The sequence below is a fragment of the Monodon monoceros genome, unplaced genomic scaffold (genome assembly GCF_005190385.1).
Source record: "Monodon monoceros isolate NGI ecotype Baffin Bay Population unplaced genomic scaffold, NGI_Narwhal_1 Super_Scaffold_16, whole genome shotgun sequence".
Classification (NCBI taxonomy): Eukaryota; Metazoa; Chordata; class Mammalia; order Artiodactyla; family Monodontidae; genus Monodon; species Monodon monoceros.
Window position 1 is genome coordinate 42,833,259 of NW_021703772.1, and position 17,547 is coordinate 42,850,805.

The window sequence follows — 17,547 nt, forward strand, 5'->3', positions numbered from 1 at the left end:
CTAAAAAGTACCAACCATAAAGGAAAGAATCGGCAAACTGGACTACACTAAAGTGGAATGTCTATTCATCAAAAGACACTGGTAAGAGAGTAGAAAGGAAACCAGACTGTGAGAAGATGCTGACCTCACACACATCCAATAAAGGTCTCATATCCAAAACACACGTGCAAATCAAAGACAGACAACCCCAACAGAAAAAATGGCAAAATACTTGAATAGGCACTTCACAAGAGATGATAAGCAAATGGCCAATATTGAAAAGGTACTTGAGCTCATTAGTCACCAGGAAAATGCAAATTAAAGAGCCATCAGAAGGGTCAAAATGAAAACGACTGACAAAACGACTGACAATACCAGGTGTGGCAACTGTGACCCCATACACTGCTGGGGTGAGTGTAAACTGGTAGATTCTCTGGAAGTCAGTTTGATGGAATCTACTAAAGCTGAACATATCTTACCCTATGACCCAGCAGCTCTATCCCTAGGTGTATATCCAGCAGAAATGTGTACAGATATTCACCAAATGATGTGCACAAGAATGTTCGCAGGAGCACTATGCACAATAGCCAAATGCCCATCAACAGCAACGTGGATTACAAAAGTGCCATCTACCCACACGATGAAGTATTACGCAGCCAGGAGAACAAACTTTAGCTACATGCAATAATATGAATGAATTTCACAATTACAGATCTTCCTCAACTTACGATGGGGTTACGTTCCTGATAAGCCCATTGTAAGTTGAACATATCACAAGTAGAAAAATGCATCTAATACACCTAATCTATGGAACATCATAGCATAGCTTGGACTACCTTAAACATGCTCAGAACACTTACACTAGCCTACAGTTGGGCAACATCACCTAACACAAAGCCTGTTTTATAATAAATGTTGAATATCCCATGTGATTTATTGAATACTATACTGCAAGTGAAAAGCCGAAGGTTATATGGGTACAGAATGGTTGTAAGTGTATCAGCTGTTTCCCCTTGTGATCACGGAGCTGACTGGGAGCTGCGGCTGCAGCCACTGGCCACCATCACGAGAGTATCATACTGCTAGCCCAGGAAAAGATCAAAATCCAAAATTTGAAGCAGTTTGAATGAAAGAGGCCAGAAGGAGGAGTATATACTGGATGATTCTACTTATAGGAAGTAAAACAAAAGGGCAAAATTAATATATAGTACTAGAAAACAAGAGAAAAGTTACTTTTATAAGGAATTATGTCTGGGATGGAGAAGGGGGCTCCTGGGTGCTATCTTTGGGGTGCTTCTTTTTTCGGTGCTAGTTACATGGATGTGTTCACTCTGTAAAAATTCTTTGATAGGTCCATTTCTGGTTTGTGTACATTTCTGATGTGTATGTCGTTAAACAAAAATATTTTAAAAGAGAATATGCCAGATCCATTAATTGGTGAGAGAAAGAAAGGAAAAGAAAAAAGAAAAAAGCTGCGATGAGTATAAGTGAAATGACCTAAGAGAGTACCCTTAAAAATCCTCATCACAAAAATTAACTATGAGAGGTGATGGATGTTAATTAAACTTATTGTGATAATCATTTCACAATAATACACCCATAGCAAGTCATTATGTTGTATACCTAAAACTAAATGTCAATTATGTCTCAAAACTGGATTAAAAAAAAACATTAAAAAACTAAGTGAAATGATAAGGTAAGCTGGCTGATCTATTGATATTTCTTTCTCTCAGTACTGCCAGGCCTTTTGGTGAACATGGAATTAAATTCTGTTCCCAGTTTCCTCCTTAAACGCTGAGAAGCTGAGACTATTTTCCTTACAAACTCAGATTTTTGTTGAATTTTCTGTAACTGGGCAGAGGGATCTGGCCACCATGCCAGCAAAAAAAAGTTAATGAGGAAGAGATTGTGGTTCACGTTGTACTGTGATTAACTCCAGATTTTTTTTTTAATGATCTTCAAACCAGAGAGAACGAAGCAAATGATTCCAAGATTTGGAAGAAAACAACCGAAAAACTAATTTTCTACTGAGTGGCTATTGGAATAGAAGCTGATGAGACCAGAAAGCAAGGGCTAGCTGGTCAAGGCCGCAGCTTCCTAGGGTTTAGCTAAGCAAACCCTGAGAATGACAGCGCACAGAATGGGAATTGTTAAAATGATATCCAAAGAGAGAGCACCTCAGCTCCTCAACACTGACTCTTCAAACGGACAATGAAAACTCACAGCTGCTACTCTTACCAGGAGGAAAGAAAAGCAGAACTGCTGCCCTTCGTTCCACTGCACTTTTTTGTGAATTTGAGTACTGCAGTATTAATGGAAAAACAATGACCAGCTTAAAAACAAAGGCTCTTACTACAATGCCTTTGGGCAAAAGCCTAATATAATAGACCATTACGAAGTTACCAGCAACATACACCATTTTAAAAAGTGCTTCTTATTTGAATATCTTAGGGCCTAAATTACCTTACCTAGTACATGAAAAATAGCGAATAAAAACAAACAGACAAAAAAGCTGCTGTCTATTATATTTAGCCTCAAAGAATTTTAAACCATGCTGTAATTATCATAATTACACTCAGTTACATGAACTTGAGAGTTCTCACTCAGCATATTATTGAAATGACATGATAATAAAACTGTTTATTCTCTTAGATTTCAGCCAAATCTTCAATACTAAGGATGTCCTTCATTCTCAGAACCCTTGGCCCTGGTGCTTTGCCATTACAGACATACCTGTAACCCCTGGGGTATGAGCAAAGGTACTCAAACTACAGCTGAAGGTCTTACATCTAAGTACTGGGTCCAAGTTATTATTCCAAGAGTGTGAAATACAAAACCGTAACCAGTCTTTAAGACAGTAACTTTCCCATGTTCGCTTCTTGCCTTGTGGTAGATGGATGTCAAAGTCAAGGGTAACAGCATCAACAGCACTGCAAACTTGGCGACTACCATGGTCTGATGTTGGTCCTCACTGCCTGGTTACTTTTTTCAAGCACAACATCTACAAGCCACTCCAGGGGCTGGGCAACAAAGTGGTGGTTGGGAACAAGTTAGGGCTGTGTCACTAAGGTACATAGGAAATCTGGAGTGCCACCAATACTTTAATTCTCCACTGCAGGACAGTGACAGAAATTCAAAGATACAGAAGTACTGGATGCTCACCCGCTGTAGTAGGCAACATTACAGCTTATCAGTAACCTCTAGTCAGGCATGGGGGTGGGTGGGCAGCACAGGCAGATCTGGCCAACAGTGACCCGTGCCCCTGTGAACTTCCGTTCAGGAAATAACCCAATGATGATCAGTAGGGGACTGGATAAATACATTATAGTGCACCCATACAACGGAAGACTATATGGTACAAAGAATGAAGAGCGAAAAAGGCAAAGTAAAGAACAATATCTATAATAGCTTTTGTCTTCTAAAGCAGGAGGAAGATAAGAATCTCTATTTTTATTTCTTCTTGTAAGCATATGCATAAAGTAAAACCAATTAAAAACAATGGTTAACTTTGCAGGGAGGCACAGGAACTGAGCAGATGGGTGACTGATGGGATGGAGAATTTGTATTATTTATCTTTTTACATTTATTTGTATGTTGAACAATGTGAATGTATTACATATTTTTTTAAAACATTTTAATAAAACACCTCTCAATTCCAAATTTCTACTCACCTATTTCAGTAATCATCAATCTACCACTTTATATACATGTTGGAAAAGACAAAGAAAGTAATTATATCCTCTACCTGAGCCAATAAACACAAAGGCTTCTGAGAATTTCTCTATGGGAGCAACTTTTTAAAGTACAAAAGTTAAAAGAAAATCCCCAGAAAATACTTTCAACGAATGTTTCTGGTTTACAAAAGGTAAGTGAAATTCAATTACACAGAGAACGCATAACGTTTGGTTTGTAAAGCCTTTCTGTGCGACAATACATTGACATACAACGTAAGAAAATAGCTTGAAATACAAAAATACAGTTGTGATCCAGGAAATGGCACCAAATTCGAACAGTTTTATTATTTAACATACCAATGTATATACATTATCCTCCCAAATGAGAAACGATTTGATTCCGAAGTTTAAAATATAGTTTCCAAAATGAATCCTTACTGTGAATTTGGGGGGGAAAAATCCTGCAAATTAACACACACCATTTTGATCCTTGACTAAAATATGTACCCTGTACTAATCACCTCTCTCATACAAAATGTATATTATAAATAAAACTTTCAAAAAAGATCTCGGATGTTTATTGCACATCATATAGAATGCTTGCCACCATCTGCAAGGCTTTCAGCCTTTCACTGTAATTTGGGTGAAAACAACACTCTGCAGATATCAGCATATCTAGGATCATATATGATGTTTATCAGAAACAGGAAAATATAACCTTACTGGACTGCTTCTGTCACTTTTTCTAAAATAAGAATGACTCTTTTCTACCGTTAAAAGCAATCACAAGAGATCTGAACACTTTAAAAGTCCTGTTCAAATGTCAGTTTTCTCTTTTCAAATAGAAACCACACATAGAGGCAATTTTACCGAGTCATATATCAATGTATCTACTTCCTAGGACCAGCCCTTCTTGAAGTATATATTGTTAAAGATCATACTACAGGGTTCCTAACAAATGCTGTCCATCATCAACAGTTACTGTTTTGGTCTCAACATTTTCAAACTCTCTTAGCCCTGGTACAGCCAGCACAAACCAGCCAGAATGCAATGGCCTTAAAACAAAACAAAAAAAGGTTCCTAATAAGTTTTCGTATCACCTAGTACAATGCCTAGCACAGAGCAGGCATTCAATAAATAGTTGATGAACGGATCCACTATCTGTTAAGACCGCTTCCTACACTTAGATGTATTAATGATTTATGAGTAATATGTTGCTTTAGGGCACAAAGATCTAACATGATGACTAAACAAGGAACACGCACGACATGGCATAGATATTGTTAGTTTCTACAATCTTGTCCCAGGACAGAATGTGTACTTTAAGGGTTAAAACTATTCCAATAGTAAAATATTTTTATTTTGCCAAGGGACTCTAACAGTATTAACCTTTGGCAATTCCCGAACATACAATGAACCCCAAACAAAGCAAAACCAAATTGCACTATTACAAAGAAACGAGTCCATGGAAGCAGAGGGGAGGCGCCAGTTAAGGGACAGCGACTTCAAGAAGACGGTTGTTTTTTCGCTTGCATGTTGGGACACTCCCATTTTTCTGGTTGCCCTGAATAAACTTCACACATACTTTGTCTTGTCTGAACTGCACCAGGAACCTAGGAGGAAAGAATAAGACAAACTGAAGAAAAGTACACATTAAACAGCTAATTACACTGACACCAGCTTTTGTTTTTTAATGGATATTTACCTTGACAAGTATTCCCCTTTCCATCAGCCCTTCTAGCCACAGGATCACACCAACAGGTATTACACTGCATTTTGCTTCCAGTGGCCATAATTTAGCCCTAAGTAAACTCAAGATCATTAGCTCATTATATTCCTATACCGTAAGAAGGGCTATGGATAATTATTTCCATGTTTCAGACGGAAAGATGAACGTGCTATTTTTCTCCATTTCTGCATAGCAAAAATATTAAATTATCAACAAATTGAGAAAATGCAATACAGAATTTCAGAAAAGGGGCCTAGGGCTTCCCTGGTGGTGCAGTGGTTGGGAATCCACCTGCCAATGCAGGGGACACGGGTTCGAGCCCTGGTCCGGGAAGATCCCACACGCCGCGGAGCACCTAAGCCCGTGCGCCACAACTACTGAGCCTGCGCTCTAGAGCCCGTGCTCCACAATAAGAGAAGCCACCGCGATGAGAAGCCCGCGCACCGCAACGAAGAGTAGACCCCACTCTCCACAACTAGAGAAAGCCCGCGCACAGCAACGAAGACCCAATGCAGCCAAAAATAAATAAATTAAATAAATAAATTAAAAACAAAGAAAAGGGGTCTAGAGACACTCCAGACTACGGTTTCCAAATGCTGGATATTTACATACATCCTACACATCTTTTTTCATATCTACACACTAAATAAATGTTTCAAAATAGCTGTGACCTACTGAATAAAAATGATGAAATCATGAGTCTGATCTGCCAGTTATATTTTTAATATCCACACATACATAAAAATCTATCAGTGTACACCTAAAGCCACCTCTTATGCTACCAGTGGTATATGTGGTACACTGTGGGAAACCATATTCTAGTTCAAATCTTTCCTTTCATGGATCAAGTGCCGGCCCACAAGATTATCTGTCACTCCTTCCTACAACAGACATATGACTGGCTTCCCCCTGGTCTGGGTGCTGTGAGGGACAGACATCCAGATGTATAAATTGAGGTCTTTGCCCTCCAGGACGGCATCACCAAGGAGGCATGAGGGCAGCATGGCTGAACCAGAACCCAGCCCTTCCCAGCTCAAGGCCTGTGCTCTTTTCTCTCCACCATCAGAATCAGTGTAATGTTACCATGCTTTCGGTTATGTTTCTCAGGGAACTGTTTTCTGAGTTACTGCATATAATTAAGTGAGTCACTCTAAAAACCATGTGATGGGTCACATGCTCACTGGCACCCACGACGACAGCTCTGCTCTGTACATGTTAGTCTCTGTTTCAAGGTCTAAAGAGGCCACATTTTGCAAACATTAGCTACTGGAGTGAAACGTGACACGTAAGTTTGTACTCATCAGTGGTACTTCTGAGCTTTCACATGGGCTGTTTCTTTTCAACTTGAAAGCACTAAAAAAGAAGCTCTAGTTCTAAATTCGCCTGAGATCTCTCTCCAGCATGTATACTTATATCTATGTGCCTCAGGAAAAACAAAACCTTTCAAGTTTAACATAAATAATCAAATATTTTTACATTTTAATTTTTAAAGACCACTTGTAGTAATAAATGTACGGGGAGTTCTTTTCCCAATAAGTTTAGCATACACTGGCTGTCTCTGTGTTCGCAATTCATGACCGTGATTCACTCTAGAAATAACGGTAACTAAACTTTACCGAGTATTTACTACGGACCACACTGTTCTTAGTAAGTTACACATATTAACTCAACTTTAAAACAATCCTATGAGGTAATTATTTATCTCTATTTCATAGAAGAGAAAACTGAAGCCTGGCCCACAGTAAGGACAGAGAATCATCCTACAGCAAATAATCATGTCAGATGCATGATTTCACAGCACCAATAACAGAACTTCACAGTAAAAGGAACATAGATTAGTTGTTTGGATTTGAAATATTCAGAAAAACAACTGTATAACTTAAATAATATATGTGTATGTGTGTATTACATGTATGTGTGTATACATGTATGCATATACACATGTATATTTAAAATACTGAATAGAAAAATTCACTTTAGTTTCTATTACTATAGATTCATTTTTAGAAATACTATAGATCTTATTTAAGGTTATCCTTAAAACGCAATCTATTTACAGACTGAATAGTTTGGGAGTTTAAGGACTGGGGATTATAAGGCAGCTGAGTCTCTCACTGAATTCAATTCTCACTTCTACATGTGCAGGTTAGAACTGCTCTAAGGAAGTAACAGGCCTTTGACTTTCCTCCTATAAACGGACATATAGGGATTGTGGAGACTGGGTTTGTTCGAATAACTACTTCTACTTCTGAAAAGGATCTACTGAGGAAGGTCCTGGTCACAGAACAGTATGCTGTTTACAACGCTGGTCTGTATAGTCTGCAAAAATACGTCATGGGCACCCCTCCCCAGGACTCTGTAAAATTTTGTTTAAAATGCAAAATTTTGTTTAAAATGCTCTCCAAAAAGGAGTATAATCCCTGCTTAAGAGCTCCCAGAGGTTATGAATCAGAGGCTACATGGGAGCCTTGCTCTGCCACGTGGCTTCCTGCACTGCCCAGGAAGGGACCACAGTGCTAGGCAAGCTTCCATCAGCTATTTTATTTTTATGAGACCAACCAATAATTAGGAATAGGGGAAGGAAAGGTGTTCTGGACTGGTTTATAATGCTACTAAATGTTTGTTTTCTTCATGTGGCCACACAGAATCTTCGCACACTCAAGCATGTTTATTAAAAGCCTACACAGCTAGAACATCACATCCCTCTTCTGTGACAAGCAGGGTCCCTGCCGCCCTGAAGCAAACTATCCCCATCAGTGTTCTGAGATCATGTGCCTCGAACAGAAACTGTGAGAGCCACTGGAGGGGTCCTGTGGTTGATACAGCACATGGCACCCCCCGGAGCCCCTCAGGAGAGTTACAATGTGCAACAAGACTGCAGAGGCTCTGGGAGGTGCTATAGTGAAGAAGGACTGTACATTTCTTCACAGCACATCACTACTAACATCCTGCAAAGGCAGTGTTCTCAGAATGCCAGTTTGGGAAGTGCTTAAAGGCAGCAATCCTTTGTGGTCTGGATGTTGGCACGATTTTCTCTGCAAAGATGGCCTTATTAATGTAGCAGACCAAATGCAAGGCTGCTTCATCCATATATCAAGGAGCTTCTCCATCTGAACACATAGAATCTTTCCACGATGAGTGGGAATGACCAGTCCCACCAAAACAAGAAGTGTCCCACCAAAACAAGAAGTGTAGTTTCCTGAGTTATGAAAAATTTCAACTAAAGAGAGTTTAAAGATCTAACAGCCCTCACAGGTTAAAACCTTAATTGACTGGAACCCAAAAAGCCCTTATCTTTTTTCCTAATTTCTTTGTTTTATGAGAAAGGACTCAATCATAAGGAAAGTTATTTTGTGTAAATTGCATTTTCCAATATAGAGTATACATAAAGGCCAGTATTCCCACACCCCCGCGCCCCATCTAAACACCATTCTTAGAACAGACAATGAACCTAAGGTTCTGTCAATCCTAACACATCAAGGAGAGTTGGTGTGGTTTACAAGGGGACAGGAATGGGTATGAATTTATTTTAGAGAGACTTTTATAAAGACTTGAGATAGAATAGGCTGGCAAAATCTTCATTAGTAAATAAAATCATTTCCTGAGCGATATGGTGTTGCAAATTTTTACTCTGCGTGCAAGGAAGTAGATACACAGATAGTAAACAATCTATTAAAAAGTAATCAAGTAAGTGTCAATCCACATAGTAACTAAAATTCATGTCAATGATCTCATATTGACCGATTTAATAAATGGAGGGATGCTCCAATCTGCATACAAATCACATGTCTCCATAATCAGAGCCCTAATGTGAAGCAAAAAAAGCAAATTTCAAACTCATAGCCGTCTTGACACTAGTGAACCGTTGTCAACATGGAACACTTACTCTATAACTCTCGTTTACATGTGAGAAAAGGTATCTCAAGTACCTAACACAGCCCAAACCGGCACTCCTGACTCCCCACACCTCAGCCACCCCCAAACCCCTGTTTCTTCAGTGTCAGCTACTGCAGTAAATGGTACCATGTAGGCTCAGGCCCAAAACCTAACACCCAGTATGTTAATAAGTTCTCGTTTTCCTTCAAATCACACTCAGAACCTGACTACTTCTCACTACTTCCCCTACTCACACCCTAGCCTAAGTCTCAACGTCCTTACCCTCAAGAGCTCACAGAAGCTCCCAACTATTTTCTCTGCTTTCACTCTTGCCTCCCTAACAGTCATTCCCCACCCTGCAGCCAGACAGCTCTTCAAAAATCATAAATCGGATCACGCCACATTCTTGCCCATAACCCACAGTGACTTTTCATCAGCAGCAAAATCTCAATTCCTGACCTCAGCTACCAAGCTCTACACAGCCGGGCCCCTCTGCCTCTTGCTCCAGGGTCTTTCCTCCCCATTTCACTCTGCCACCACATCCACTCCTGCTTCAGGGCCTTTGTACCTGCTGCCTCCCCCGGAAGGCATCTCCTTAGTTTCCAGTTTCGATTCAAATGTCACTGCATCAAAGAGGCCTCCCTGATCTCCATATCAAAATTAACACCATCTGACCTTTAACCTGTCTTTTTTTTCTCCACAAGCACTTGACACTAACCAAAGTCACACCACCTATGTATTATTTCATCTCCTCCACTAGGATGTCAGGTACGTGAAAGTGGGGACTTGGTCAGTGTCCCTCGCTGCCCATCCATCATCTAGAACACACGCCAGACACATACTCGGTACTTAATAAGTAGTAGCTGTAAAACTGAATGAGACCAGATCGCTCAACTAAAAAAATAAAGTTAAAAGAAGGCATATTCACACAATTCATGAACATACTCATCAGAAATTTCAATATTGAGCTTCTGTTTGGTTTGGCTGAGAGTCGTCCGATAGAGCTTGGTAGCCATTTCAATCAGGTGATCACTGCTGAAGAGAAAGTCTCCTTTACTGGCTGCTTCCGAGCCCTGAAAGGACAGACCAAGAGTCAGGTTATCATAATTAAAGACAGCTCGGGAGGTACATGTTTACGGGTTTGCCTGAAAACACATTTATAGTCTCTTTAAAAATATCAGCTCCTGGAGTCCATCCTCCCGAATAAACAATAATGACAAAAGCAGTATTTCTTCCAAGTTGCTCTGAGCACTTTAGTAAGGTTACCTAACCCCTTGCCACCCCAAGTTGGTCGACGGACCAGAAGCACCATCCACATCACCTGGGAGCTTGTTAGAAAAGCAGACGCTCAGGCCTGACCGCAGGCCCACTGCAGACGATTCCACAAGAAGACCCCTGGGTGAACTCAGGTTTGAGAAGCACTGACCTAACCTATAACTCATTCTGAAAGCGCTGTTCTAAAAGCTCCTCCATGATTTGGTTAAAAAAATAAGAACAACAACAACCAAAAGACTTCCAACAAATACTCTCAGGCAGTGGCGTTCAACTTTAGCTGCACAAGGCACTCAGCTGGGGAGCTTTCAAAATACAGGATGCTTTTGCCCCATTCCAAGAAACTCTGATTCGGTTGGACTGGGGAAATGGCCTGGGGACCAGCATATTTTAATATATAAGCGAGGCTCGGAATCATTGATTTAATATGCTCCTTTAGGCTGAACTAAGCTTATGGGATTTTCTTATGTTTAGAATCAGCTAGATAGGTTACTATCTATTAGCTAGGTATATGTACCTATATATGATTAATATTTGCTGACATCTGTTTATTCAGTGACTATTTGTTATGTGATAGGCACTATGCTAAAAGCACGTTACATAGTTTCTTTTAACCCTTATAACAACACTATGAAGTAGGTACAAATATTTTCCCTATTTTAAGAAAAGGAAAATTAGGTAGGCATATTAAAGTTAAATGACTTGGCCAAGGTCACTGTAAAGTTAGTGACACCAATACCAGAGCCTACACTCTTAACCACTCAGTTCAAGTCAGTAGGTCTTAGTTAAGCTGACATTAAAAAATCTTTAGGTCAAAGTTACTAGGCAGTTGTTTTATTATAGTTGCATCCTTTAATTAAAACCCCCCAAATTAATGATGAACAATAAGACATTTACTAATTTAATAGATAGAAGAAACAAAAGAAGGAAGTATAATTTTGAATGTCTTGATATTTCCAGGAATTAGTCTCAAAATAAGGCACATCATGGTGGGTGTAAACAAAAAGCTACTCAGTGAAATGAGAACTCAAATGAACGAGCCAAAAAGAGTCATTAATCTTATTTAGCTACTGAAAAACCAAGCCTGAGATTTCACATGAGTGAATATAGACCAAATTTGCAGGTCGGTAAACAGAATATATAAACTTCAAGTAATAGGATTATTCACATGTGGAAAATTTTAGATCAATGTCTGAGAGACCGGACCAATGCAGAAGTCTTTCAGTCAAATCAATAGTTAAAGCTTTACCTCTTTGAGGTGGACGGCAAAGAAGCCATCATTTTGTGAGCTCATCGATACTTTGGTTACATCCACCAGGGGAACCTCTGACTTGATCTGTCCAGACTTTTGATCAGCAAGAAGGAGATTATTATTTGTTAAGAGGAAAATCCGGGATGTACTCTACAAGAAACCAAAACAAAAAAGGATGTAAAACCAATGATCAAAAATCCCCCCAAAAGAGTTCAAGAGCTTAAAGCATTGCTATTTGTAGAAATGTAGAAAATATTATTCTAATATTTTTCAGCATGCACACCTACGTAAACGAGAACACACTAAAGAACATAGATAATCTATTTTAACTCACAAAAATTTCAGAGAACAAGCAAAATTCCACCTAAGCTTAAAGGTAAGAGAAAACAGCTCCATTCACAATAACTCTGTAGAGTATATGAAATGCAAATTTTTTTGAAGTGTAGTTGATTTACAATGTTGTGTCAGTTTCAGCACAGAGCAAAGTGATTCAGTTATACACACACACACACACACACACACACATATATATTTAGATTCTTTTCTGTTATAGATTATTACAAGATGATGAATATAGTTCCCTGCGCTATACAGTAGGACCTTATTGTTTATCTATTTTATATCTAGTAGTGTGTACCTGTTAACCCCAAATTCCTAATTTACCCCTCCCCACTCCTTTCCCTTTTGGTAACCATAAATTTGTTTTCTATGTCTGTGAGTCTATTTCCGAAATGCAAATTTTAACATTCAGAAAACTGTCCCAACTGATAAACACTTCTTACAGGTCTTCAGGGTTAGCGTTTTTACCTTCCCATTAGCACGGTTAATTTTGTTCACCACTTCAGCAATGATAATCTTTTCTTCAATGGCATCTTTGAGTTTCTTATACTTGGGATTCTTGTTGATTTCCAGGTAAGGCCCTTGGAATGGCTGCCCAACACTAAAGGAAAAAAGTTCCTCACGTAAGAAATGGTTTCACATGGAAGTACTACTAACTAGAAAAAGGTAACAGGTCAGTTGATTTTGAAATTCAAATTTCAAATATATATATTTTTTTTTTCTTTTTTTAATATCTTTATTGGAGTATAACTGCTTTACAATGTTGTGTTAGTTTCTGCTGTATAACAAAGTGAATCAGCTATACGTATACATATATCCCCATATCCCCTCCTTCTTGCGTCTCCCTCCCAACCTCCCTATCCCACCCCTCTAGGTGGTCACAAAGCACCGAGCTGATCTCCCCATGCGATGCAGCTGCTTCCCACTAGCTATCTATTTTACATTTGGTGGTGTGTATATGTCAATGTTACTCTCTCACTTTGTCCCAGTTTACCCTGCCCCCTCCCCGTGTCCTCAAGTCCATTCTCTACATCTGTGTTTTTATTCCTGTCCTGCCCCTAGGATCATCAGAATCAATTTTTTTTTTTTTTTTGGATTCCATATGTATTAGCATACGGTATTTTTCTCTTTCTGACTTACTTCACTCTGTATGACAGACTCTAGGTCCATCTACCTCACTATAAATAACTCTATTTCGTTCCTTTTTATGGCCGAGTAATATTCCATTGTATATATGTACCACATCTTCTTTATCCATTCATCTGTTGACGGACACTTAGGTTGCTTCCATGTCTTGGCTATTGTAAACAGTGCTGCAATGAACATTGTGGTACATGACTCTTTTTGAATTACAGTTTTCTCAGGGTATATGCCCAGTAGTGGGATTGCTGGATCATATGGTAATTCTATTTTTAGTTTTTTAAGGGACCTCCATACTGTTCTCCAGAGTGGCTGTATCCATTTACATCCCCACCAACAGTGCAAGAGGGTTCCCTTTTTTCCACACCCTCTCCAGCAACAACATTAAGAGAAATGAAAATCAAAACTACAGTGAGGAATCACCTCAAATATATTTTTGATGTGATCATGGCATTTGGTTGGTAAGACTTTGATAAAAATCTTATCACATGGAACAACCAAGAAAGAAATCACTCACAAGTAGGACAGCCAAGACCCATGTGCATGGACTCACAGGAAGGAATAGGTCATTCCTTTTAATCTGTTATTATAAGGTTAACAGCTGCCTACACAGGATTCATTAATATCTTTAAACAATACGTAGCAATGGTAAAAAGAGCACAAATCATTACCATCACCTGCTCCAGAGAAAATTTTCATTTTCTCACAGAGAGTAAGGAAGTGAGTAGGCCTTCGGGGGAAGAACAGATCCAGAGCAACCACTTGAGAAGAAAACTGCAGAGCACTTAATATAACCATGTAACTCTGGCTCTAAGTAGGCCATATATGAAAGAAAAATCTGGCCTTTCCTCTTAGGATATGCCCCTAAATGGACAGAGGTGGCCAAGGTAAACATTCAGAATCAGAGCAGTTTTCTTCCAAACTACTTCTTGTAAGAGGCATGATCATGCACACGGCACCAAGGTGGCTTTCCCTAAAGACCTGTGGGGTGACAGGGAGGCTTCTTCAAAGATGTCAAGGAAAAACCACGGCTTCATTTTGAGCTATAAAGTTCTGGCAATTTGCAAATACAACTTTAAATGCTTGTGCTGTGTGTGGAGGATCAGGGAAGAAAATCCACGTAGGTGGTCAGTGTTTCACAGCTCCCAGGACAGAAAAGGTCAGCACCCCTAAGGGCTGCCACTTCACACAGCGGTGGGAGGATAAACGATTCGACCTCTCTCAATGCTAGAGGGTGAGCACGCTACCATCCCCGAAAACTAATAAAACTACCCAAGAGGACTTGGCTTGACATTAACATTTTTTGGTTGTTGTTCATATTCAAACACATTTTTAATAATACAAAGTGCTAACTGTCTTTGAATTTGTTTCTTCAAAAATGCATTTTTTTCTCCTTCCAGTTTCTAAAGAGTCATCCATAGGGAATGTTAATTAAGAAGGTCACTCTATAAAGACATATAAAGAAAAAGTTGAATGAATTAAGTTGGTGGAGAAAGAATATAGACGATCTACCTGTCTGAATATGCTTTACAGAGCAGGCACTTTGAACAATGTTGGATTTAGACGCTGTGTTTGATTGAGGGGAGTGTACACCCCCTCAAGCAGCCAAGTCAGCTGACCAAGGAAGCTGTGCCATTTAAAATATCTAAAGCAAATGAGTTTGACAACTTATGCTCATTTAATCCTTTAAGAAGAAGCGCTTTCAAATACGTGTAGACGTAGAGAATACAGACACACCACATGCAGTACGTGTGAATATACTTAGCATATAATGTATTTTTATTTCTAAGACATTCTTTGGGAAAAGCTAAAAGTTGTTACAGATTTGGCTTGAAATTGTACAATCTACTTTTTTAGAAACACCAGATGTAAAGGGGATAGGAATCCTAGGGGGGAAAACGATGAACTTGGGAGATGGAAGAATACTCTGATAAGCAGTTTTTACCAAGAGCTTCACTTGGCAAACTTGCAGTTGGTGTTCCTTCTTTTACTGAGCACTTGGTGCCTCCAATAAAGGAACTGAACTTGCTTCAGAGGCCAGTGAACTCACAGCCAATAAGTTAGCCGACCAAAGGCCACCACGGGCCAGTGCCTAGGCAACACTCAGAAAGTGACAGACTGGCTCATTCTTCATTTACCTTACAAATGAGATTCTGACCCAGCTTGTTAAAGCAGGAAGATTGGAATGGTGATTACAGTAGATTGCCATCAGAAACCAGCTAGCGTCCAAAAACTATAGAAAACTAACGGGAATTTACAATGTAAGTTTATCTTAACAGCCTAGACAATTTTTATTTTAAATGACAACTTCTAATTATTTAGGAAGTGTTCAGGTAATGCCAATAGAGTAAAACCAACAAATGTGATCTCATTTCTCTAAGTATACTATGGAAGCCCTTGCTCAAATGTGTTATATTCATATCCAGCTGATCATAAAGTAATTCATGAAATTAAAAATCTGTGTATTACTAAAATCAAAACCCACTGGAAAATGCCTACGAATATATCTGAGAAACTTTTAAAATATTGACTTTTATGGGTAAAGCAAAGCCATAATACCTAGATGGGTATAAAGCCTTCTTGTCTTTGAAGAGTTCACTGGCTTCTAGTTTCTCTTCATAAATAAGTTTCTGTTGGTCTGTGAATTGGTCCCTGTATTTTTTACACTGTGAGATATGAAAAGAAGAAAAAAAGAAGGACATCACTTATATAAATAAATCATTACTCATCCTTAAATATGCTAAGCCAATTTAACAGCAGTTAAGAATAATCGTAAATGTGTATGAAATATTCATTTAAAAGGCCAAGAGAATTTTTCCTTCCTGAGCTTTAAAAGGTTGGTCTCAGAAAATGTCATAAAAACTACTGTTTGTATGGCAGAACTTGCGATGCTATTTCAAAACATCTGGCCTGGGCCCCCCTGGGAGTACCGTTTCCTCCCACTATGACGTCAGCCCTTGGACATCCATAGTCCTGAGCTATCATACTCTTTCAGAGACTCACAGTAAGGAAAACATGGTACATCACAACCCAGTGCACATATTTATAGACACACATATAGACAACTTACACAAAACCTTCACAAAGCAATACTTATCCTTTCTACGATGTCGTATATTCCGTTATTTTCTATCGTACTGTATTTCATTTTAAAATGCTGGTAGTAATCAACTAAATTGATTTCATGACCCACAAGTATGCTATCACCTATGGTTTGAAAAGCACTGTTCCGAATCCTCCATTACCATTTTATAACGTGGACACGGGACCTGAGAAATCTTCCCTTCACCCGATTCTGAGATTGCACTGAAAGGAGAAGGGGGTGGTGGGAGGGACAGGACCAGGTTCTTTAGATGAACTCTGTAAGAAATTCAGTTCAGGGGTGGTTGAGAACCACCCACATAATCATATAAAGGAATGTTAGCATTGCTGCCCACCCCTGGAATAAACTCATCCCTCCCATTCTCCACCCCCAGTTCAACGGAGGTAATGGCAAGGCTCAGGGGCTGGGGGAAAGGACAGGCAGAGCGGATGCCCAGCATTAGAAGCTCCCCATCATTACTTCTGAAAATAGTTTCCATATCAGACTCAAAGGGGGAGATGAACATTGAAGACATTGGTGAATCTTGCCAAACTGACTCACTAAGTTAGGGAACAGAACTCAGAATCCAGTTCTATATGCTGTGCTGGTATCACTGATCAGTGATAATGTCTCTATACATAATTGATTCAGTTAAGAAGAAGCCCATAGTACTGGGCAGGAAAGTTTCCCAGAAGACGTATCCATCAATCGTTCACTTACTAAATACAAGCCCTTCAACCTAATGATTCCATTCTATCTGAATGACATATATTTAGCATTCCATATATCAACTAAGTTACTGAAATGAAGTCAACCTCTGTAAAAGTACCCCATGTATTCCACACATAGCACCACCTAAATTACATGTTATGCTCTCATACAAAATTAAGTGAGCCAAAATATAAGGCCAAATCAAGTAGATTTTCAGCTTCCCTTTCACTCAGGTATGGAAATTTTAATCTCTTTAATGTCCTTTGGGTGACTTTAGAGCTTCTTCCCCCCAGTCCATTAAAATGTGTGTGTTCTCATGTGTGTCTATGTATGTCTTCATAGAAAGTAAACTCATACAATTTTCGAGACTTTACTACTCACATGAAGATGTTCAAATTTTATTACTTCTACCTCCAGCAAATATTTCTTCAACTAAAGAGGAAAACAAAACCAAAAAACTCAACTACTTGAAAGCAACTGGAATCTGGACGGG

The 17,547-nt window shown here is 39.1% G+C and overlaps 1 protein-coding gene across 4 annotated transcripts in view; it reads right to left on the reverse strand.

Moving 5' to 3' along the window:
* Window positions 1–3,402: 3,402 nt before the first annotated feature.
* The window catches only part of MYO1B (myosin IB), a 187,731-nt gene continuing 173,586 nt past the window's right edge, over window positions 3,403–17,547 (reverse strand). For all 4 annotated transcript variants that reach the window (XM_029225226.1, XM_029225228.1, XM_029225227.1 and 1 more), the window contains 5 exons: window positions 15,821–15,927; window positions 12,590–12,722; window positions 11,780–11,932; window positions 10,204–10,331; window positions 3,403–5,266 (listed from right to left, as the gene is read on the reverse strand). In XM_029225226.1, the coding sequence (XP_029081059.1) occupies window positions 5,143–5,266; window positions 10,204–10,331; window positions 11,780–11,932; window positions 12,590–12,722; window positions 15,821–15,927 (645 nt within the window). In that variant the 3' untranslated portion in view covers window positions 3,403–5,142. The remainder of the gene's footprint in view (window positions 5,267–10,203; window positions 10,332–11,779; window positions 11,933–12,589; window positions 12,723–15,820; window positions 15,928–17,547) is intronic.